The sequence below is a fragment of the Danio rerio genome, chromosome 8, assembly GCF_052040795.2.
Source record: "Danio rerio strain M-AB ecotype USA chromosome 8, GRCz13ab, whole genome shotgun sequence".
NCBI lineage: Eukaryota > Metazoa > Chordata > Actinopteri > Cypriniformes > Danionidae > Danio > Danio rerio.
This window is the reverse complement of record NC_141028.1, coordinates 55016186-55039437: the sequence shown is the minus strand read 5'-3', so window position 1 is coordinate 55039437 and position 23252 is coordinate 55016186. Positions and strand designations below refer to the sequence as shown.

Genomic DNA, 23252 nt, shown 5'->3' with positions numbered 1-23252 from the left:
AGATATGAAAAACCAGTCCTGTGATTCCTGTCCAATCAAATCGCACAAAGAAGTAAAGAGGTAAATAGCATCACAATGAACTATCTAGAGCAGGGGTGGCCAACCCCGTTCCTGGAGAGCCACCTTCCAGCAGATTTCAGTTGCTACCCATATCAAACACACCTGCCTGCAATTATCACATGGTGTTCAGGTCCGAATTAATTGGTTCAGGTGTGTTTGATATGGGTAGCAACTGAAATCTGCAGGAAGGTGGCTCTCCAGGAACAGGGTTGTAAATGCAGCAAGCTGTTTGGAAGCATTAAAAGTGTCAAGATGATGTCTAAAATCTTTACACACAATGACCCAGAGACTGTTTAGATGCATGTCACTGATGAGAAGATAAAGGATGTTTACTGTATGGTAACCGAAATGGCCTTAAACACCCAGCAGACACAAGACGCCAACATGACGTCAGATTGAAGTTGTCCCCCAATGTCGTGGAGACATTGCAATTTGAACTTACACGTATTATTCAGTGTGTTGTTACATGTGTGTAGTTACACCAGTATTACACAAGTAAATGCTATGTACCAGTGTTTACATACACTATAGTTACATACTACTTTCATATCTTACTGTGTGAGTTCACAGGTATAAGCGGCACAATATAAAATGGGACCAATTCTTCAAATAAATATATCAAGCACGTTTTCTGAAGAGACTCTGGAGAGGAGAACATATTTAATAATTATTAATAATTCCTTACATTTATATAGCGCTTTTCTGGGCACTCAGAGCGCTTTACATATAGGGAGAACCTCATCATCCACCATCATTGTGCAGCACGCGACGGCAGCCATTTTGCGCCAGACCGCACACTACACACCAGCTGATTGGTGGAGAGAAGGATGAAGTGATGAAGCCAATTATGACTTGGGGAGGGTTAAGGGGCCATGATAGACAGAGGCCAGTGGGCAAATTTGGCCAGGATGCCCGGGTTAACACCCCTACTCTTTTTCGAAGGACACCCTAGGAATTTTAACGACCACAGAGAGTCAGGACCTCGGTTTAATGCCTCATCCGAAAGACAGCGCTCACTGAGCAGTATAGAGTCCCCACACACCCACACAGACTGGAGGTTGGGTGCCCCCTGCTGGCCTCACTAACACCACTTCCGGCACCAACCTAGCTTTCCCATGTGGTCTCCCATCCAGGTACTGACCGCGCACAACCCTGCTTAGCTTCAGTGGGCAACCATGTGAGATTTGCAGAGAGCTAGCTGCCGGTTGATGTTAATGTGCTTTAGGTGACGATCCTTGTGTAAATATGTACTGTATATGCACGCCTAAAATATTAATATAAAGCAAATCACATCACTGGAGGAGACCAGTTAAACTACTCAATTAATATAGCCTAGATTAAATTTACAGTGTACTATCTGAAGCTTAAAATTCACTAGATATTTTTAAAAACCAATGGCTGAGAGAATATTAAACGTTTCGTCACTTTATTATTGCGGTCTTATACAATATTAGGGTAATTAAATGTGTTTCTGCATTGTGCTATTCATTAAAAACATATTTACAAGAATATATTCTGTTAATTCCACTTATAAATACTGTGTCTTACCTTGAAGAAATTGAAAGATGAGGAGTCTTTAATGGTACCGTACTCTATGACATTTTGATTAGCAAGGTCTTCAAAGGTCTTGATTGACAGCTGCTGGTTGTCTGAGTGCAGCCATAAACTGAGGTTGGCGAAGTAACACGCAAGCAGCACCAGTGAAAAAATCCACCAGATGGAGGTAATGACACGTCCTGAAAGAGCCTTGGGGTGGGGTCCAGCACCTATGGCAAAATTTATAGCAAACTTCAAATGAGATTTTAACTGACATTACTACCCATTCGCCTACAAGACTATCATATCAACTGATGGAACAAAATGTTGTCTTGTGGGAATGGAAGATTGACTGGAAAATGTTTAACCGAAGAGCTTGTGTTTTGTATTGTTTGTTATTGGCAGGGATGTATGCAGTACATTGTTTCCTTTCTGTTGCCTATTATCGTGTTATGTAGTGATGGAATTATTGGGGTTTGCAGTCGTTTTGGTGTAGGACGCAATCAAGCTGATCCCCTACAGTCCATACTTCATAGTACTCAAGGTCCCTGCTTCCACTGAAGAAACTCATTCTCTAGTGTCTTTTTTGAAAACCGGTTGGCAGCACTTTATGTAAAGGATGTATTGCATACTTTCATGACTTGATTCTCACTCTCACTTTCCTTAGTCCCTGATTTATCAGGGGTTGCTAATTACTAACCCCTAATTACTCTGGCAAATGTTTTTTATGTAGTGGATGCCCTTCTAGAAGCAACACAGCACTGAGAGTACGTTAAATTTTGAACTCTCAGTGCTGGGAAACTCTTAGACACTCCAGAGCTTGCAAAATTTCTAAATCCCTGGCAGCCCTCGGATGGGCACTCTTCAGGTTTTGGTAGCACAAATATAAATTTAATTAGAGCAAATAAAAGTATGTTATTTATTAAATTTAAAACAAAAGCATATTATTAAATTTATATATATATATATATATATATATATATATATATATATATATATATATATATATATATATATATATACTTTTTATTATTTGTTTTTATTATTGGCTTTATTATTTATGAATCAATCAACATTATTGTTAATTGTTAATTAGCTCACTGTCTTTCATTGCAGGATTTTTACTTTTGGAATTTCATTTACTCATTTATTTTCTTTTCGCCTTAGTCCCTTTATTAATCTGGGGTCGACACAGCAGAATGAATGGTCAACTTATCCAGCGTATGTTTTACGCCACGGATGCCCTTCCAGACCAACATTAAGGACCTAGCTCGAAGTGCCAAAATATACGAGTTGTAGGGCTACCAGAAGGCACTGAAGGAAATGATCAGTTGTGCAAGCAAAGAGAGATGAGTGCTCCATCACCTCAACCATTTTGGACATTGGGTCGACTGGGAAAAGTGCAAGATCACTCCTGTGCAAAGCATCCGTTTTCCCGAGATGGAGATGGACTTTTATCATGGTGGTGCATTTACCAATGACCATGCCTAGTTAGTGTCATCACCTTACCATACAAATCTTGCTCTTTTTCCCCAGGTATGGAGTGCTACCTAATCCACTAAGAGTGTTTCCTTCCCTTTAGCTTTGGCGCACCATGTTTCTCAAGCAGACTATTGCAGACCTGCAAGCTGGGTAACACAACACATTTGAAGTGTCTATCTTTTCTAATATAGTGCATCCTTGGTAGAGCCATTCTATTTGCAACTCCACATCTACCTCCCTATTGATTAGAAGTGATCTGCAGCTTCCATCACCCCCAGAATAAAAACTCCTTGATACCTTAGTTGAAATTACAGACTTGTCAGGGTTTGGATAGTAATGTTTTGGTCTGTGCATTTGTCTGGACAAGGAACCCCTAATGTCAATAAAACACAATGTTATAGTGGACAACAGAAAGGAAATGTCTTGGTTACTAATGTAACTCTCATTTCCAACCCAAGCTCATTCTGGAAACGTAGCCCCGCGGACGTTTCTGGAGACCGCGATTTACGTGGCCAGAGGTACACGGAGGTTTAGTTTCTCTCGAGCGAACGCTGCGGGGCGGTGTGGCGCCACTCCGCTCCTCCTCTTCGCAATCGACGGCTGACGGCGAGATACGAAAACGCGGCCGAAATCAAAGACGAGGGCTTTTGCTTTTTTTTTTTCCTGGACGGCTTTTGCAAACCGTCACTTGGGTTTAGGGAAGGAGTAGGAGGAGGAGGAAGAGGAGGGCAGCCAGGTCGGCCGATCGTTCGGTCGTTCAGCCAGCCAGTCGGACGGATGGTCGTTCCACAGCGGCCTCCGGCGGCTTTTCACGCGAGAACAGCGCAGGCGCGCGCTCCCGAGAGGAGCTCGAGACGCGAAAAAGCGCGCACAGCGGTCTCTCGCGGATCTGCGAAAACAAAAACCGCTCGAATATGTACCTCCCGGGACGTATTTCGCGGTCCGCAGAAACGTCCGTGGGGCTACGTTTCCACAATGAGCCCGGGTTGCTCATTTCTTAATGTAGGGAACAGATACCATGTTGTGTCCTGATAGCCACAACTCTATGGCCACTGTCTCTGCCGAAATAATTTGATGCATGACGCCATCTTACCCTACATGTATGCATATTGCTCTTGCTAGTACTCTGTTTTCTTACTGAACGACTTCAAAGTCGATTGGTAGGGAATGAGACATTGAGAACTATAATGAGTTGGCATGTAGTTGCAATGTAACTTAAAATCAACTAAATGTGTTAAAATGGCCCATCAAAATGAAGTGATACCCAATTCACTTAACAGCAATTTCTATAGCCTGGCATTTAAACACATAACTTGATAAACAAATCCAAGAAAACACAGCTTAAAACAACCTAAAATGAGATGTTATAATGGTATAACCATACTTATCCAAGCTACGCTACCTTGAAGTGTCAGTGCTCCAACAGTATACCAAAAACTGTGTGAGAGCGTGAAGGAATTGTTGTCTTTCTCTGGTTGCTCCCACTCACAGGGGCTGATCCTGGAAAACAGAACTTAAGTCATGATTTTGCCATTTTTGGGGTATTTAATTGTTTTAAATAATAACCATAGCTCAGGGGTTTCAGACTCAGTTCCTGGAGGGCCGCAGCTCAGTTTAGTTCCAATCCTGCTTTAACACACTTTCCCGTAGGATTCAAACAAGCCTGAAGGACTCGAATAGTATGATCAAGTGTGTTTCAAGAGTTCACACTTAGCTGATGATTGATTATGAAACTTGTTTAGCATGTTGTCCCAGGAGAGAGCCCTTAGCTCAAAAGATCATCGAGCCCGGGGCTCCCTCCCATTGCAAGGCAAGAGGGAAGTTTGAGCTAAGGTAGAACTCGAGAACCCCCCCTACTGTAGTTGCTAATGAACAGATTGTGATTGCTCTTAAGAGATAACTACTTACAAGGTGCACGTCTATAGTGTTGATTTGGATTAGTCAATTGACTTAAGATGCATATTTTTGGACTGTGAGGCAGCAGTGCTAACCATTGGGCCATCGTGCCACCCATCTAGGAAGGAGGAGAAGTAGGGGTGGAAGGGGAGATTCTTCAAAACGAAGATGACTGTGGCATATTAACCTACTTTATAAATAAACTTCAAATAATTAGGGTTGGAAGTAAACTGTGCAGAGCTGCGGCCCTCCAGGAACTGAGGGTCCACAGTCGTGTTCCTGGAGATCCACCTTACTGCAGAGTTCAGCTCCAACCCTGATGAAAAACAACTAAAGCTCACACTAGAGTTTGTGCGTGCGGAATTCTGTCATAAGGCACTGCGAAAAGGGGCAGGATTAAACACGATGGTTAGACATTAAAAAAGTGAGCGATTGTTCCATATTTGAAATTTCTGTGCAGAGAGGTCACGTTTTATCTTCTATTGAACTCACGTAATTACATGATGCTATTTTGCAGGTCATAGTTCACCAAGCTTGAACTTTGCAACACAACCACATGTGAAACTTTTTGCACAAGTCGCGTTTTCAATCTGCAACATTCGCATGCATGTGAATAGAAGTCTAGTGGGGCGAAAAGTGTAGTGTGACAGGGTATTTGCCGGTAGCTTTCAAACAAGCCTGACTCGATTAGTTTGATCAAGTGTGTTTAATTAGAGCTGAAACTAATTTGTACAGAGCTGCGGCCCTCCAGGAACTGAAGGTGCCTAATCCTGTTCCTGGAGCTCTACCTTCCTGCAGAATTCAGCTCCAACCCTGATCAAACCCAACTAAACCAACTAAAGCTGCAGTCCTGCTAGAGTTTGTGCTTGCAAAATGTTGTCATATGGCACTGCGTAAAGGGAAGGAATTAAACAAGATAATTAGATGTAAAAAAAAGCAAGTGATTGTTCCATATTTAAAATTTCTATACAGAGAGGTCATGTTTTGATCTTCTATGATTTCACGCAATCACGTGATGCAATTTCGCAGGTTAGTTCACCAAGCTTGAACTTTGCAGCACAACGACATGTGAAACTTTTTGCACAAGTTGCGTTTCCGTTCTGCCACATTCGCATGCGTATGAATGGAAGTCTAGGGGGCGAAAAGTGTTGTGTAACAGGGACTTTACCTGTAGCTTTTAAACAAGCCCGAAGGACTCGATTAGTTTGATCAAATGTGTTTAATTATAGTTGGAACTAAACTGTGCAGAGCTGCAACCCTCCAGGAACTGAAGGTGCCTAATCCTGTTCCTGGAGCTCTACCTTCCTACAGAGTTCCGCCCTGATCAAACACAACTAGACCAACTAAAGCCGCAGTCACGCTCGAGTTTGTGCTTGCAAAATGTTGTCGTACGGCACTGCGAAAAAGGGGCGGGATTAAACAAGACAATTAGACATAAAAAAAGCAAGCGATTGCTTCATATTTAAAATTTCTGTACAGAGAGGTCAGGTTTTGATCTTTTATGGATTTCACACAATCATGTTTCAAAGGTCTTTTAATTTTAAACTTCGCACGAGCTTGCGTTTCCTGTCTGCCACATTCGCATGCGTATAAATGAAAGTCTATGGGCCGAAAAAAGTATTGTGTCCACTGCTTTACCTGTAGGTTTCTAACAAGCCTAAATTAGTTTGGTCAAGTGTGTTTAATTAGGGTTGGAACTAAACTGTGCAGAGCTGCGGCCCTCCAGGAACTGAAGGCTTCCCATCCTGTTCCTGGAGCTCTACCTTAATGCATTGTTCAGCTTCAACCCTGATCAATTAAATCACGGGTGTCCAAACTCGGTCCTGGAGGGCCGGTGTCGAGGAGTGTTAAGCTCCAACCCTAATTAAACACACCTGAACAGCTAATCAAGCACTTACTAGATATACCAGAAACGTCCTGTCAGGTGTGTTGAAGCAAGTTGGAGATAAACTCTCCAGGACATCGGCCCTCCAGAACCGAGCTTGAACACCCCTGTATTAAACCAACTACAAAGGATCTAAAGGTGTACTTTGTAAGGTGTGTTTGATCATGGTTGCAGCTAAACTCTGCAGGAAGGTAGATCTCCAGGAACAGTATTGGGGAATCCTGCACTTCAACCGACATCTTACGGCAATTCGTAAATTTTTGTTAGTGGCTAATTCGTATGAATTCAAACGATCTCATTTGTAGAATTTAGTATGAATGCTAATCCCTTAATGACAGTCGTACGTTTCTGAGTTAGCCACTAAACTGACAAAACGTAAAATAGTTACGTTTCCTCATGAGATCAGGCTGGCACTACTCTCTTTCACACTTACCGTGACACCAAGAAGATACAAATGGAGGTCAACAGGTAGGCAACCAGAACTCCCATCCACATCTCAGTGGAGAACAGTTTAAGAAGACTCAGGAACTGGGAGTCATCAGAACCCAAGTCTTTCCTCATGATGAAACTAAGGCCTGTTTGCATAAAGGGTTTGGACATGTCCACAACTGCCTCACGCTGGGCTGTAAGAGTAAGCGGCGCCACAGCGATATCTGCTTCCTGTAGAAACCAATTCAACAGTCAACTTTATGAAATGAAATTAGTGTAGTTAACTCAAAATGTACTGAAAGTTAATGCTACTCATTTGAAAAGAGTTTTGAACTCAGTGTTGAAGGTAATGAGTTAATTAAATACCCCATTCCTTCAACTTAAATGGAGTAATTTCACAGTACTCATACAGACTAAGTCTTATTTCTTTTTTAACTCAAATGCTTTGTTGCAATCGGTTTTCTCAAACGGTTTTAGTTGACTTAACTTATTAGGTTTTACAGTACTTAGTTGGTTTGAGTTCTCTTCATTTATTGGGTTTTACTGTGCTCAAATTGCATCATTTACTCAAATGGATTAAATTCATAGTGCGCATCAGGATTACTTTTTGAACCTAAATGGTTTGCTACAATCGGTTACCTCAAATAGTTAGAGTTACCTTAGTTTACAGTGTATATAACATCTACTAAATGTAGAAAAACTAAATGTTAATAACCTACATTGTTGTAAACTGAAGAAGGCAAACATGAGAGAGTTATAGGTAGATTCAGATAGAGAGGGAGAAAAAAAACACAGGGTAATGTGGGAAAAAAGGAATTTATTTGTATTACTTTTGTGTCTTTATTTGTTATTAGAAAAATGTTTAGACTAACAACAGATTAATTAATCTTTCACTTATGTATGAGATCAAATAGTGACCAGACACACTTCCTCTTTTTTACTGTGCTGCATACTTTTTGGAAGAACTGCTGACAAGTGGAAAAAGCAGATTAAGGGCCTACTCACACTATGCCATCCATACCATGCCCAGGCCCGTTTCCCGGATCGTTCAAGAAGTGTGAGTCCGCTGAATCGGGCTCAAGCACGGTTCACTTGGCCGGCCCTGGCCCAGTTGGAAGAGGTGGGGCTGAGCGCGGTTCACTTGGGCTTTGGCGCGGTACACTTGTAGTGTGAGTGCAAAACGCGCCAAAGCCCGAAACGGAAAGCGACACGTGACTTTTAAGGCACTGTTTCATATGGATTTATTATTCATTCTTACTGTACAGTAGGGGTTTTCAAAGTGTAAGGCGTGCCTCCCCTGGGGGCCGCCAGAGCATGTCAGGGGAGGCGCGGGAAAAATATTATATAATAAAAATATAATTATTAAGTTTAATTATTATATGTATTTTTTATTATATTTAAACGTTTTAATTAAACAAAGCTAAAAAAAATAATACGTCAAAAATAAGAAAACCTTTTTTTACCCAGAAGGCCATAGCTGTGAATTCGCTTCTGTTTGGCCTGCCAATACAGGTAGCTATATGCCTGCTAATTATGCCTGCTAATACAATGGATCGGTTTCTGAGACCCCCCGATTCAAAGCCTTCAAGTTCAGGGCTTAAACCCAAAAGACGACGATATGATGATCAGCATTTGAGTTTAGGATTTACGTGGACAGGACCAGCTGATGAACCACGACCTTTAAGTGTGGTTTGTCAAGATATTTTGGCTAATGACAGCACGAGACCCGCTAAACTTCGACTGTTTTGACTGGGATGAACAGTTCTTGGATCTGTTCTATTCATATTGAACCATCATCCTAGTTTTAAAAACGTTATATTAAAATAATTGTTATTACTCTGTAAATAATTGCACTTTCATGCAAATGATGATAAAAGTGAGTTAACAGTCTGACATCTGTCTGTGTCTTTATATATACTGTGTATATATATATATATATATATATATATATATATATATATATATATATATATATATATATATATATATATATATGTATGTGTGTGTGCATGTTTGGGAGGAGGGGGGCGCCAATGGATAAGTTGTGTCAAAAGGGAGGCCCACTGTCTTAGACTTTGAAAACCACTGCTGTACAGTAAACGCAAACTGCCGCAGTTTATTAAATACGCAAACTCCTCACTGCACGATAGCTGCGCACCTTCAGCAGACCTCCTCATTCCTGCAGCACGAGGGCTTTATGATTGTTTATGAGCGCCAAAATATCATATCAATGCATATCAAACGACTGAAACGATATAACTAGAGCAATCTCTACTGTGCTGCTGAGTGACAGCGCTTCTCACTGAACAGCGCAGCAGCGATGACGTAAGCGTGCCGAAGCCCGATTGTGGTGAGAGTGCGGGCTGTCGGGGGAGACATGAGGGGGGACAAGCATGCTTTGGCCCGGTTCTAGGCAACTGTACTTAGTGTGAGTACGGCCTAAGAATAAATTGAGGATGAGGGCCTTTGTTCCAGAACTGCAGTCTAGACATGTCACAAGTTGTCATGATGCTTGTAGAAGTTGTGAAATATATTAAAGATGCACGTAATTGATCAGTTCTGGTATGCACTGAAGGGTTGCAGAAAGAGGAAGTATGTCTGGGGGTACAAGAGCCAAAAGACTGCAGAATGACTGATAAGTGACGTTAAACCAAGACTCCACCTATTAATATGAGTTGTGTATATGTGCTGGAGTCTGGAAATGTATGTTAGTTGCGAACCTCTTGAATGTAATTCTTGTATTGTGTTGGTGTAACGTAACCCAGAGCTCTGTCATCGAATTATTCATTTGTATCTAATAAAATACTAATATTTTTGGCATTGAAGAAAACCCTCTCCAGACCTTTTCTTATTGAACACGCATGGAATTGGCTTGAAATTCCAACAGTAACAAGATAATACATATTTGTAATTTATTTGCACAACTGTTTAATATTCTTATTCATGTCAAACAACTGCCTTTTTTAATTCTGCAAATCAAATTATGATACTCACTCCTCTGACAACTTCTCCAATCATTCCGTTCCAGTTGCCACTGTCGTCTGTTTTGCCATATCGGCCGTCCTTCACGAGATGAACATCATACTTAAAACCTAATTTATTAGAAATAGCTGACAGCATGTCAATGCAGAAGCCCTCCAACTCAGAGCCTTTAGACATTGCATATGGTTCCTCCTGCAAGGAATTTGTGAATAAGTGTCAAATTAAAACATTATTTCTTATTTTAATATGATTTTAGTACAAATTGTGTTATAGTTTACCCACCTTGATGGTTGTAACCTTCAATGGCTGTGGTCCTAAAAAACAAAACAACATCTAGTTACTAATCGTTAAATGCTGTTTGGCGGGAATCTAAGGCTTACTAAGGCCTTGTTAAGGTACACATGGTGGTTGCTTCAAACATCGGAATTCTCTTGGCTATTTTATCACCACATGAACATCCCTAATTTGATGACACACAAAAACAAATATCACACCAACCCTCAACATGTCGCATGACGTGAGAAGTCATTATGTTTAATACTAATATTAAAGGTGTTGTGTGTACAGTTGAAGTCAGAATTATTAGCGCCCCCCCCTTGAATTTTTTCTTTCTTTTCTAAATATTTCCCAAATGATGTTTAACAGAGCAAGGAAATTTTCACAGTATGTCTGATAATATTTTTTCTTCTGGAGAAAGTCTTATTTGTTTTATTTCGGCTAGAATAAAAGCAGTTTTAAATTTTTTAAACACCATTTTAAGGACAAAACTATTAGCCCCTTTAAGCTATTTTTTTCGATAGTCTACAGAACAAACCATCGCTATACAATAACTTGCCTAATTACCCTAACCTGCCTAGTTAACCTAATTAACCTGGTTAAGCCTTTAAATGTCCCTTTAAGGTGTATAGAAGTGTCTTGAAAAATATCTAGTGAAATGGCAAAGATAAAATAAATCAGTTATTAGAAATTAGTTATTAAAACTATCATGTTTAGAAATGTGTTAAAAAAATCTCTCTATTAAACAGAAACTGGGGGAAAAATAAACGGGGGGGGGCTAATAATTCTGACTTTAACTATGCTTTCAACTCTTTTAAAGCATAACAATAATATGTGTGCAGATATTTGCGTAACATACTACATAGTTATTTATCTGAAAAAACTATAGAACGGTCACTTACTCTCCTTTTTAAAAAAGCGATTTCCATGGTAGAATGTCTGACTTTGTTTTGATCAGTGTAACTCTACTCACTCCAAGTTTGTCCAGTTATATTTTGGCCAGCCTGTTCTCACGAGAAAACGTAAGTATTTTACGTTTTGCCAGTTTAGTGGCTAATTCACAAGTTCAGTCGTATGAAATTGTACGATTTTAAAAAGGAGGCGTGGCACCTAACCCCACCCCTTAACCCAACCGTCGTTGGGGGATGAGCAAATCGTATTAAATTGTACGAATTAGATCGTACGAATAATTACGTATTAGCCACTAAATCTAAAAGTTACGAATTGCCATAAGATTGAGTTGATTTTGGCCCCCCAGTTGGCCTTAGTGGAAAATATGACCTATTTTCTTTTGGGCTGAAGGCTACTTCAGTAAATGTGGTCGTATCCGAAAGTGCGAACTCTGGAGAACAGTAGCAGGCTTCAAAATGAGACACAGATTCAGGGCTATTTAAAAATCCACATGAGGTCATTTTTAATTTGCAAACAATGCAAATATTAAAAAAGCAAACGTTTATATTCAATCTGGCAACCTGCTTGAGCATCAAGTTGGAGGAGTTGGGGCCTATTGAATTTGGACTGCGATATCTAGTTACACCACTAGGTGGAATCAATCCTACTTACTGCACCTTTAAGTGTAAATCAAGCCTGATCTCATAAGGAAACCACTATTTTACACTTTTTAGAAAAGTTTTTAAAAAAAGCATGTTCGCCTCAGAGCAACAAGGTCACTGGTTCGAGTCTCAGCTGGGTCAGTTGACATTTCTGTGTGGAGCTTGCATGTTCTCCTTGTCCAAGTCCAAAAATGTGTGGTATAGGTGAATTGGGTATAGGCTATATAGTCCGTAGTGTATGTGTGTGATATATATATATAAATATATTCAGATGTTCAAAAGTTTTGTATTGGTATGTGCTGTAGTAAAAGTGATGCATGACTAAGTAAACACCCCTAATTGTTCCTGATTTTTATTACGCAATATGATTATTCCCTAATTGGCAGTTCCAAGGTAATCCAATTTACCAATAAGTTAGTAAAAGCAGGACCAAAAAAAACACTCGTCTTGTCTTTTTTTTTTTTTTTTTTTGACAAGGGCAGCACACTTGGACAGCATTCCTGGTTCCTAATGAAGCATTCTGTCATGCTGGGATGTACTTTGCACCCTTCTTCAAACAACCACTAATATTCCCAAATTTAGAAGATGCGGACAATATCCCACTTGTGCTACACCACTATGGAGAAATGGCCGCCTCATGGCCACTAATCTTACTTTGACCAAACGAGACTTAAAAGAAAAGCATTGGAAATAAACAAAAGCTCGCTTTTTGAGTGAGCAGTGCCTCCTGCAGCGGAACGGATGCGGTGAGAGTTTGAAAACGTTCCAGTAAGTCTCTAAAGAAAGCGCTTACAAAATGATGGGAAAGTGCCCCTCTTGTCTGGCTGCCGCATCTGAGTCCACTTGGAAGTTGCTTCACTTGATCCTGTTTTTAATGCAGACCAGTCACATAAACTAGCAGACATGCTGAGATGCATGAATGTTGGTCTGTAATCATGAAGCAAAGAGTTGCTTTTGAATCAAAAATAACCCCCAATCATGGTTACTTTCATAATACAGTATAATCCATCCCTGTTTCTTAAGAATTTGTAAAATATAGTACATGCTATTTCGTGTTCTTTATTAACACTCTACTTTGTTGGAAATAGGCTCAACTAGAGTTTAAAAGTCAACTAGAGTTAATCAGTTGAGTTTTAGCATTTTTAAAAATCCATTAGCTGATCTCTGGATCTGGCGCGAGCACGTTCGTCTTAGCTTAGCTTAGCATAAATCACTGAATCAGAGTAGACCATTAGAATCTTGGTTTAAGTATTCAAAAATAAGTTAATTTAAAGCTTAACTCTTCTGTTGTTACATTTCGTACTAAGAAGAACAGAAAATTAAAAGTTGCTGTTTTCAAGGCCAAAAAGTCTATACTGTCATTCTGGCGTAATCGAAGGAGGTTTGCTGCTAGCCGTACCATGCGATGTCAAAACATCTGTGATGTGACTACTTTGAAAATCGTGCAGTCTGAACTCAGCATACAGTTAAGTCAGAATAAGCTTATTTCATGCGGCCGCCATTTTGAAGAACCAAAGCGAGGCTGCGGTGGACAGAAACCCAGAAATATAGGATCAGCACTGTAAACATTGCAGTAACATGCTCTGGACTACAAACCTCCAGCTGTTGCCGCGATTTCAAAATGCAGAAATGGTGTAAACATCACTTTAATATCATTCAGTTCAGTTTAATTTAAACAATTAAAAGCAATTAAGCACCATACAACATCTTAATATCTGTAAGAGTAATATGCTCAAGTGTCCTCCTAGGCTTCAGTTCATGGCAGCAGCTGAACATCATGGGGACGCTTTCCTGCTTCAGCCTATGTAACCCGGTGAGTTATTAAACACTGCAGTCCTCTGTAGCACACCCTCGTGTCGTCTGTAATAGTGTTGTCCCGCTACTGAAGTTTTAAAAATGTCCATTTCCTGCTGACATTCAAGCGCCGCTGAGCGTGTTCATAATCAGCGCTGGTTTACCATAGTATTCACCAGTGCTCATCAGTTTACCAAGTGCAAACACAGATACATGGACACTGGAGCCCTAAGCAGCCGTGAAGAGTCATCAAGCAGATCGCTCGTCAGTGTTTGTACTCGGTAAACTGTGGAGGGTGAACTGATGATCTTCTCAGCCAATCACAGTCATTTCTGTTGAGCATGTGAACCCAATGGCAAATCAGCGTTGTTTTAAGAAAGCCATCAACAGTGCCTTAAATGTTAACGGGAAATTGACGGTTTTTCTTTGAATTCAGTATCGTAACAAGTCTAATATAGTGAAAGAATAAGTTCATTGACTCGATTTTGATGAATGGCATCTAAAACATGTGTTTGGGAAAGGAAACATTAGCTAACTAGTGTAATTTCCCTTAAGTTAGCTGAAAATCAGATTTGATATGCCTATTTTGACATGACTCTATTATTTTTTTACCATTCATTCAGAACGGACCTTCGGGTCACTCGGGAGGAGGTGAAATTATAAATGTGTGTCACTTTCTCTTCCCTGATAAGATATACAGCCAGGTACACAACGTTCCGTGACTCTCAGCGATACTTCCGGGTTTCTTCCCACCGCTGCCTCGATTTCACGTTTAAAAAAGTCAGCTACATGAAATCAGTCTATTATTAATTCCCCTCAATTATTAGCCCCCCTGTTTATTTTTTCCCCCAATTTTTATTTAACGGAGAGCAGATTTTTTCAACACATTTCTAGACATAATAGTTTTAATAACTCATCTCTAATAACTGACTTATTTTATCTTTGCCATGATGACAGTAAATAACATTTTATTAGATCCTTTTCAAGACACTTCTGCACAGCTTAAAGTGACATTTAAAGGCTTAACTAGGTTTATTAGGTTAACTAGGCAGGTTAGGGTAATTAGGCAAGTTATTGTAATAATGATGGTTTGTTCTGTGAACTACTGAAAAACATAAAGCTTAAAGGGGCTAATTATTTTGTCCTTAAAACGGTGTTTAAAAAAATGCTTTTATTCTAGCCAAAATAAAGCAAATAAGACTTTATCCAGAAGAAAAAATATTATCAGACATACTGTGAAAATGCTCTGTTAAACATAATTTGGGAAATATTTAAACAAGAAAAAAAGTCAAAGGGGGGAATCATGTGAAATCAATTAATTAAGTTAATCCACAGAGAAAAAAGTAATTTTTATAATCTTCAATCAAATTCTGATGATTTGCTTCAATGTCTGGCATGACGGTTCTTTTGTGTTGACGTCAGTTTGACAGCTTCAGCCATATATACTTAACCACACCCCTATTACTGTTAGTTTGCTACAAGGGAATAACGAGCAAAAATAAAGCCCCGCCCTCAACTTTTATAATGAAATCTCCATTTCACATAGACTTTTAGAACTTAAAACCTAATTCAGATCTAAAGGAGTTGGCTCAAATTAAGTTTTAGAAACAGGAAAAATCGGATATTTGGGGAAAATTATCATATGGGGTAGTACAATAGAATCCTGACTTTTTCTTTTAGAGAGACCTTCACATGCAAGGTGTTCTGGGATGTTGCAAATTTGCAAGATTGGCCCAGTGTGGAAATAAGACACTGACGACTGAATATGATATGAACAATAACTTTTTAAATACAGCTTTTCAAGCAATGTAACAAATTGCTTTTCAGTGGCAGAACAACAACAAAAACAATTTGGGATCCAAATCCAATATCTCAAATCCTCATTGAGTAGGTCTGTTTCCAAGTCACTTTGTCATGTGGTACTCCAAATAACAGTTTTTCTCTTTTGTAAATAGCTTTTTTTTGTCTTTTGTAACTGTTTGTTGCTACCCTACTGAAAAAAAACAGCTTAAACCAGCCTAGGCTGGTTGGCTGGTTTTAGCTGGTCAGCCAGGCTGGTTTTAGAGGGGTTTTGGCCATTTCCAGGCTGGTTTCCAGTCATTTCCAGCCTGGTCTTAGCTGGTCAGGCTGGGAGATGACCAGCTAAAACCAGCTTGACCAGCCTAGCCAGACTGGGAGCCCAGCCAAAACCAGCTATGTCCAGCTTAAACCAGGCTGGTCAAGCTGGTTTTAGCTGGATTTAGCTGGTCATTTTCCAGCCTGACCAGCTAAGATCAGGCTGGAAATGGCTGGACTACAGCCTGCAAATGGCCAAAACCCCTCGAAAACCAAGCCAAGGCTGGTTTAAGCTGGATTTTTCAGCAGGGCAATGGACAACCAAGTCCTGCAGTGGTACTTCTGAGTCTTTTTAACTGTTGCAAATCAGCAACGCCTGCCTTGAGAGGGTTAAATATAACGACCGGACAAGCTTTCTAGTGTTAAACTGTTTGAGTAATCTTGAGTCCTGCCAGTTTTTGGCCAGACTGTGAGAAACCTTCATCCGTGTGACACCCAGCAGGCCTCCATCAGTGTCAACGCATATCACTGACACTCCTCATCCTTCCATTCAGACCATGAAAACCGCACATGCCATCAGAACTGAAGTCATGTCATGGGCTGCCCCGCATTAGCGGCTGCTTGGTTCGCAGTGGCTAATTGATTAATCACAGTCATTACAGTGAATAGCAGCAGTGTTCTGCGCTTTAAATGCAGACTGCTCCATGAGCGGCGGGATGTCATGAGACGGTGCCAGCGCAGTGCCATGCTTTAGACTGAAACATGCCCTGTCAGACTAATATTGGCTCTATCTACATCCTGCTTTGTTTACGCATCAGACAGCACGTCCATGGATGGTCTAGTTACATAGGCTTTGTCGGTCTCACTCCATTAAAAAATCCTGGTCATAAACATCACATGAACTGATTCAAATTATTACACTCAACACCAATATATATATACAGAAACATGACTGTAGTCAAAAGCACTTTCAGTAGAGGAAAAAAATGTTAACAAAATTAGTAACAGTGTAAATAAAACAGGCAAACAACTCGGCCATTATTTGTGTCCTTGTGTAACAGATCAAAAATGTATTTTTGCTGCTTGTTTAAGCTACTTCGTTAAGATAAACTGAATCAACACAATTCTTGAGAGTTTTTTGGGACAAATTAGTTGTTTAATGTTCAATCCACTTACATTTGTAAAAGAAATTAAGCTAACTAATCGATTTGTGTTGGGAAGTTTGCTTATTAGTTTTTACAAATTGAAGTACACTGTAAAAATATATATCCTATATATATCCTATATATATATATATATATCCTATATCTACTTTATAAAATTGAGGTAACAGATTACAAGCAATGTTATTATTTAATTCAACAAATATGGATTGAGTATTAATTAATCAAATTGGATCATTTAAAATTAGCCATTTAAAATAAGTAACTGCGAACTGCTCTTAAAATAATTAACAAATTTTGACCAAAATTATTGGTTTAATTATTGATATTGTAACAGAAACTGATTGTGAATTTTTAAAATGCTAATTTTAACCAAGTTGGATTAAACCAATATTTTCTCTTCTTTAAATTATTCAAAAATAAAAGCTAAATTCGTAAAGTAAAATCGATTAGATTTTTTACATACATTTTTAAGTAATTTCTAAGCAAAACATGGCCTAAAAACAGGAAATGTAACTACCAAATTCTAAAATTTAGATTGCAAAAGGGCAAAAGCTTTCTGAAAATAATTATTGGCCTAGTCGTTTATTTCTATTGCTACCTATTGTTTATATTCTGGTAAATAGAGTTTCGTTTTTAACAATTTTTTCCTATTAAAGCTGAAATGACAAGCTAAAAGCAGCTTTACCAGCCTAGCCAAACTGGGAGACAAACCAAAACCAGCTGTTCAGCTTAAACTAGACTGGTCAGGTTGGTTTTATCAGGCCATTTCCCAGCCTGACCAACTAAGATCAGACTGGAAATGGCCAAAACCCCTCTAAAACCAGGGGTGCATTTCCGAAAACCATCGTTAGCCAATCATGGTTGCAAGTTAAGTCATTACAAACAGTTTGTTGATTTGGTATTTCCCAAATCCATCGTTCCAACGAACGTTCGCAAACTGCGTCGCAAACTTGTACGCTTGCAACTACCTCTGGATCTGTAGCTAAAAACAGTTCCTGGCTGTGTTCTATTCCCAGTTATCCCCCCTATGCCCTATTCAATTAGAACATATATGTACTGTATATGGCATGGGCCTGCTGGCTAAAACATTTCTGCAGTGGTTTGTATGAGTCAAATTTTCAAAAAAATAAAAATAAAATAAGCAATATTCTACTTAATGATAAAAAAATAAAAAAAATAAAAATAATAATAATAGTTTTCCCAGTGATGGGTTGCAGCTGGAAGGGCATCCGCTGGATAAAACATGTGCTAGATAAGTTGGTGGTTCATTCCGCTGTTGCGACCCCCGATTTTTAAGGGGACTAAGTCGAAAAGAAAAGGAATGAATGAATGAATAATAATAATCGTCATCATCATTAATATTATCATTAAAGTATGTTTTTTAAATTTCCTAATAACTAATACTAAATTTCATTTTTTAATTAATCGTCTCATTATTTATTTATTTATATGATTTATATATGATATTAGAATACACTTTAGCTTTTGTAAGTGATTTTATGTTTTACAATAGAATATGTCATATTCTTAATAATATTTGTAAAGGAAACACAGACTCTTTATGCGCTATTTACATATTTCAATCAATATAGAAATTAAGTTAATTTTTTTACCAAAACTAGCATTGGATTTTTTACGTGTGCGTGTAAAACAATAGAATTTCCATAAAGAAATTATGGCGTTCTTCTCTAAAGAAGTTGTTACCACCTCGTTTAGAGCACCACTGTAGACGTTTTACATTATAACTAACGTGGTTCAAACGATGGATCTGCAACAGAAGGGTTTTGGGAAACGCTTGTCACTACATTGTTCTAGTCCCAAATGTTCCACCGTACTATAATAGTTTGGCTGTGAGTTATGTGGTTGTTTGGGAAACGCACCCCAGCCTGGCTGACCAACTAAAACCAGTGAACAGGCACAGCAAATCTATCAGTGTTAAATTCTTAGTGCTAAAGGATTTTAGAGTAGTGTTGACATTATAGAGTTATATTTTGATAAATGAACACAATCAGAGTTTGAAGCTGTGCTGATCTAGTGTAGAATCAAGGTGTTACAAGTAAACAACACTTGATGGTGTTATTTCCAGCATCCAGGAATTAATTTGACCAAAAAGCTTAATGAAACACAAAAGTCGGGCCACTTTTACAGTCTTTTAAAATCTTAAAAAGTGTAAATTTGTAATGCTGCCTGAACATGTTTTGTTAAGAAAATGATTCATAATATAATTACAATTGGGATATTTTAATGTCATTCTTGGAGACCTGACTTATGTAAGTTATTTTGACTATTAATCACGGCTATTGTATTGTTTACAAGGTTAGGTAGACAGGAGTAAAACTCTGTTAAAGAGTTGCATTTTCACTCTTAACACTGGAGTCAGGAAACCATCAACTCCTAGTAGTGTAGACCAGAGTTATTTGTAACTCTATCATGTTAATACAACTCATTTATGGACCTAACTCATATATAAAATATGGACAATATGATTTCACATATGGACACATTCAGATTTGATTTGAACTCTGTTAGAGTTGAAACGACACTGCTATATTTGCAGTGCAACACTGCTATATTTGCTCACACTGAATTAAGCTGTTTTTTCAGCAGCGAAAAGCCCTCAGACTGACCCAAAACCACCATAACCATAAACTTTGCTCATATTAACACTCGATGACAATAAATAAATACATTTCAGTGCATTTGGAGGGTTCTAGCCACTAATACCTAAATGCTAGCAGCAATTATGAATCTTGTTAATTTTACTAAATGATGATAACAGACCCTTATTATTTAAAGGTCTTATATTTGAAGAGAAAAACTATATTAACAGAATAAAATGAAGTAATATTAGCAGTATTTGCTTCTAACTTCTATTCTACAGTCAAAACAACTTATAAACATCCCAGCTGCCCTGTACAGCTTTGGAGAACTAATGCTGATTATATGATGTCATTGACTGAGATGGAGATTAACTATGAATTTAGTCATAGTTATAGAAGTTACAGCTGGTCAAATGACCTCACGGTAGCAGCTTTGAATGAAACTGATTATAAGCAATACTCTAAATACACACAATAGGCTACTATTGTCCAGATTGTGCTTTTATAAGCTTTATTAAGCGACACACAAACACTTGGCGAGCCAAAACAAGATGTGACAAAACAAATTGACTACATACTTTTCAGCTTGCAGCATAATATCAGAAATTATAAACAAAAACAAAACTGCGCTGTGTGAAATGTCTGTAAATGATCCGTTTTCTGTATTTAGTTTGTTTTTCACATTTATTTTGGTGTAAAAGTTTTGAGATTCACGATTTCATTTGTATAAAGTGTCATAAAATTCTTTAAACCGTCTTTACGCTGCCCTAACCATAAATTTTGCTCGTATTAACACTCTGTGACAATAAATAAATACATTTTAGAAAATTGGGGAGTGCTAGCCACAAATACGCAAATGCTAGCAGCAAATATAAGTCTTGTAAATTTTACTAAACGATGATAACAGACGCTGATGTTTTTAAGTCTTATATTTGAAGGAAAAAATACTGTATAACAATTTAAAATGAAAGATTAAATTTGTTAGCTAAACATGCTATAATGCTATACTGCTTCATGAGGATACACAGCTAGATTGAATAGCATACATATAAAAAGCCAGGGGTGTAGTTACAACACCAACCAGCAGGAGCTAATTATGCTATGCTAACAAACTATTATTCTACAGTCAAAGCAATTTATAAACCTCTCAGCTGCCCTTTACAGCTTTGAAAAACTAATGCTGATTATGTTTGGAGATGGAGATTAGCTATGAATTTAGTCACAGTTATAGAAGATACAGATGGTCATATGACCTCATGGTAACTGCTTTAAAAGATAAGCAATGCTCATCATAATAGGCTACTATTGTCCAGATTATGCTTTTAAAGCATTATTAAGCTACACACAAACACTTGGCGAGCCAAAACAAGATGTGACTAAACAAAATGGCTACATATTTTTCAGTTTGCAGCAAATTATCAAAAAAATAAAAGCAAAAACAAAAACTGTGCTGTATAAAATGTCTGTAAATGATCAGTTTTCTGTATCGTGTGATTCATGTTTGTTTTTCTCATTTAATTATGTGTAAAAGTTTTGAGATTCACGATTTCAGATGTAAAAGTCTTCAAACTGTCTATACGCCGCCCTAACCATAAATTTTGCTCATATTATCACTCTGTGACAATAAATAAATACATTTTAGAACATTTGGGGAGCGCTAGCCACAAATTCGCAAATGCTAGCAACAAATATAAATCTAGTGAATTTTACTGAACGATGATAACAGACGCTGATGTCTTTAAAGTCTTATGTTTGAAGGAAAAAATACTGTATAAAAATTTAAAATGAAAGATTGTTAGCTAAACATGCTATTATGCTATATTGCCTCATGTGGACTCACAGCTAGATTGAATAGCGTACACATAGAAAGCCAGGGGTGTAGTTACAACACCAACCAGCAGGGGCTAATGATGCTATGCTAATCAGCTATTATTCTAAAGTCAAAACAACTTATAAACCTCTCAGCTGCCTTTTACAGCTTTGAAGAACTAATGCTGATTATGGAGATGGAGCTTAATGAATTTAGTCATAGTTATAATAGATGCAGATGGCCATATGACACCATGGCTTTGAAAAATAAGCAATACTCATTATAATAGGTTACTATTGTACAGATTATGCTTTTATAAGCATAATTAAGCTAAACAAAAACAGTTGGCGAGCCAAAAACAAGATGTGAAAAACAAAATGGCTACATATTTTTCAGTTTGTAGCAAAATATCAGAAATTAACAGCAAAAAGAAATCTGTGCTGTATGAAATGTCTGTAAATGATCAGTTTTCTGTATTGTGTGATTCATGTTTTTTTGTTCCTATTTATTTATGCTTTTAAATTGCATTATGGGATCTTGATCACACCTCCAGGAAATTTTGATGTTAAAAAGTTTGAAAAAGTGACTTTTGTTGACATTTTTTGATCACTTGAGGTGATATTTTGTCTGTATTTGTATTTGTAAATCACAGTACAATAATACAAAATCCTGTAATAAACTGCCATTACTTTTCCTGATAATTCTCTTTACATAATTTATTATAAGATATATCGTTTTAAACTAATAAAATGTCAATAAAAGTTACACTTTTTGAACCCTACAACTGAATTTCCAACATCAAAAGCCAACAGATCAGAAATGAAGTCTCATAATGCGGTTCATACCATAACTACATAACATAAAACAGATAGAAAGCTTAATTTTTTTAATAACCACGCATTCACCAGATATATGTATGCAATTACATTACCTGCAGTGCAGAGACCAGCCAGAAGTGCTGAGGAAACCAAGATGAGTCCTAATGGAGACATTTTACCGCCAGTAACCTGGACAGGAATGATGACATTTATTTACATTGATGAGTTTTACATTACAATTTTTATAGTACAACACAAACAATCCACAGATAATAACCCCAAAAAGGAAAAGCTCTATTCATAAAAATGAGCATAAACACGAGCCAAGCTTACCCGAAAACTGTAGTCACCCTCTTATTATTGTTCAACCCATGAGGCACCTCAATTTATAAAGCTTACACATACACTAGAGACTCTCAAAACAGCCAATAAGAGAACAGGGGATGTTCTTGGGGGCTAAAGAGGGGGGCTTTTGGTCTGACCACAACAAATCTACAAGGATTTATGGGTATAGGCGAGAGCTAGATGAGGGGAACTGAAATCTGCACAAAGAATAACAAGCATGTGATCCAGCGAAGAATGAGTCGTAGAGCCGTTGGGTACAAAGGGCACGCAGAAGTTATGATCTGCAAGATGCTCAAAGAGAAAAGTCAATGGAGAGCTGGATTTTATTGTTTGGCTTTCTTTATAGCTCCAACCTAATTTATAACCTCCCTGGCATGGTGGATTGGGGGGTTTACACTTTCTTCAGCATGGCTCCATTACGGACATGGCTAAATCGGCACTATGAAGCCGCTTGAAAACTGAAGTGAAATTAAACCGCCGTGACAAAAAAAAGTGAATGTCCTTGCTGCTGGAATCCTAATGAAGTAAACTTTTGTTGGAGAGACAACAGGCTACAGTCTCTGTC

General features: G+C 38.2%; 1 protein-coding gene across 4 annotated transcripts in view; it reads right to left on the bottom strand.

Moving 5' to 3' along the window:
• si:ch211-251b21.1 overlaps positions 1-22708 on the bottom strand; it is a 39957-nt gene extending 17249 nt beyond the window's left edge. For 3 of the 4 annotated variants that reach the window (XR_015497250.1, XR_015497249.1, XR_015497248.1), the window contains exons 1-7: positions 22676-22704; positions 22456-22531; positions 10553-10584; positions 10283-10462; positions 7293-7519; positions 4481-4578; positions 1609-1826 (exon numbers count right to left, since the gene is read on the bottom strand). Coding sequence is in view for 1 of the 4 variants with exons in the window: in NM_001144802.1 (NP_001138274.1) it covers positions 1609-1826; positions 4481-4578; positions 7293-7519; positions 10283-10462; positions 10553-10584; positions 22456-22516 (816 nt within the window). In the remaining 3 variants the exon portion in view is untranslated. Of the gene's footprint in view, positions 1-1608; positions 1827-4480; positions 4579-7292; positions 7520-10282; positions 10463-10552; positions 10585-22455; positions 22532-22675 lie in introns of all 4 variants that reach the window. The other variant, NM_001144802.1, reaches the window with a different exon arrangement.
• Positions 22709-23252: the final 544 nt, after the last annotated feature.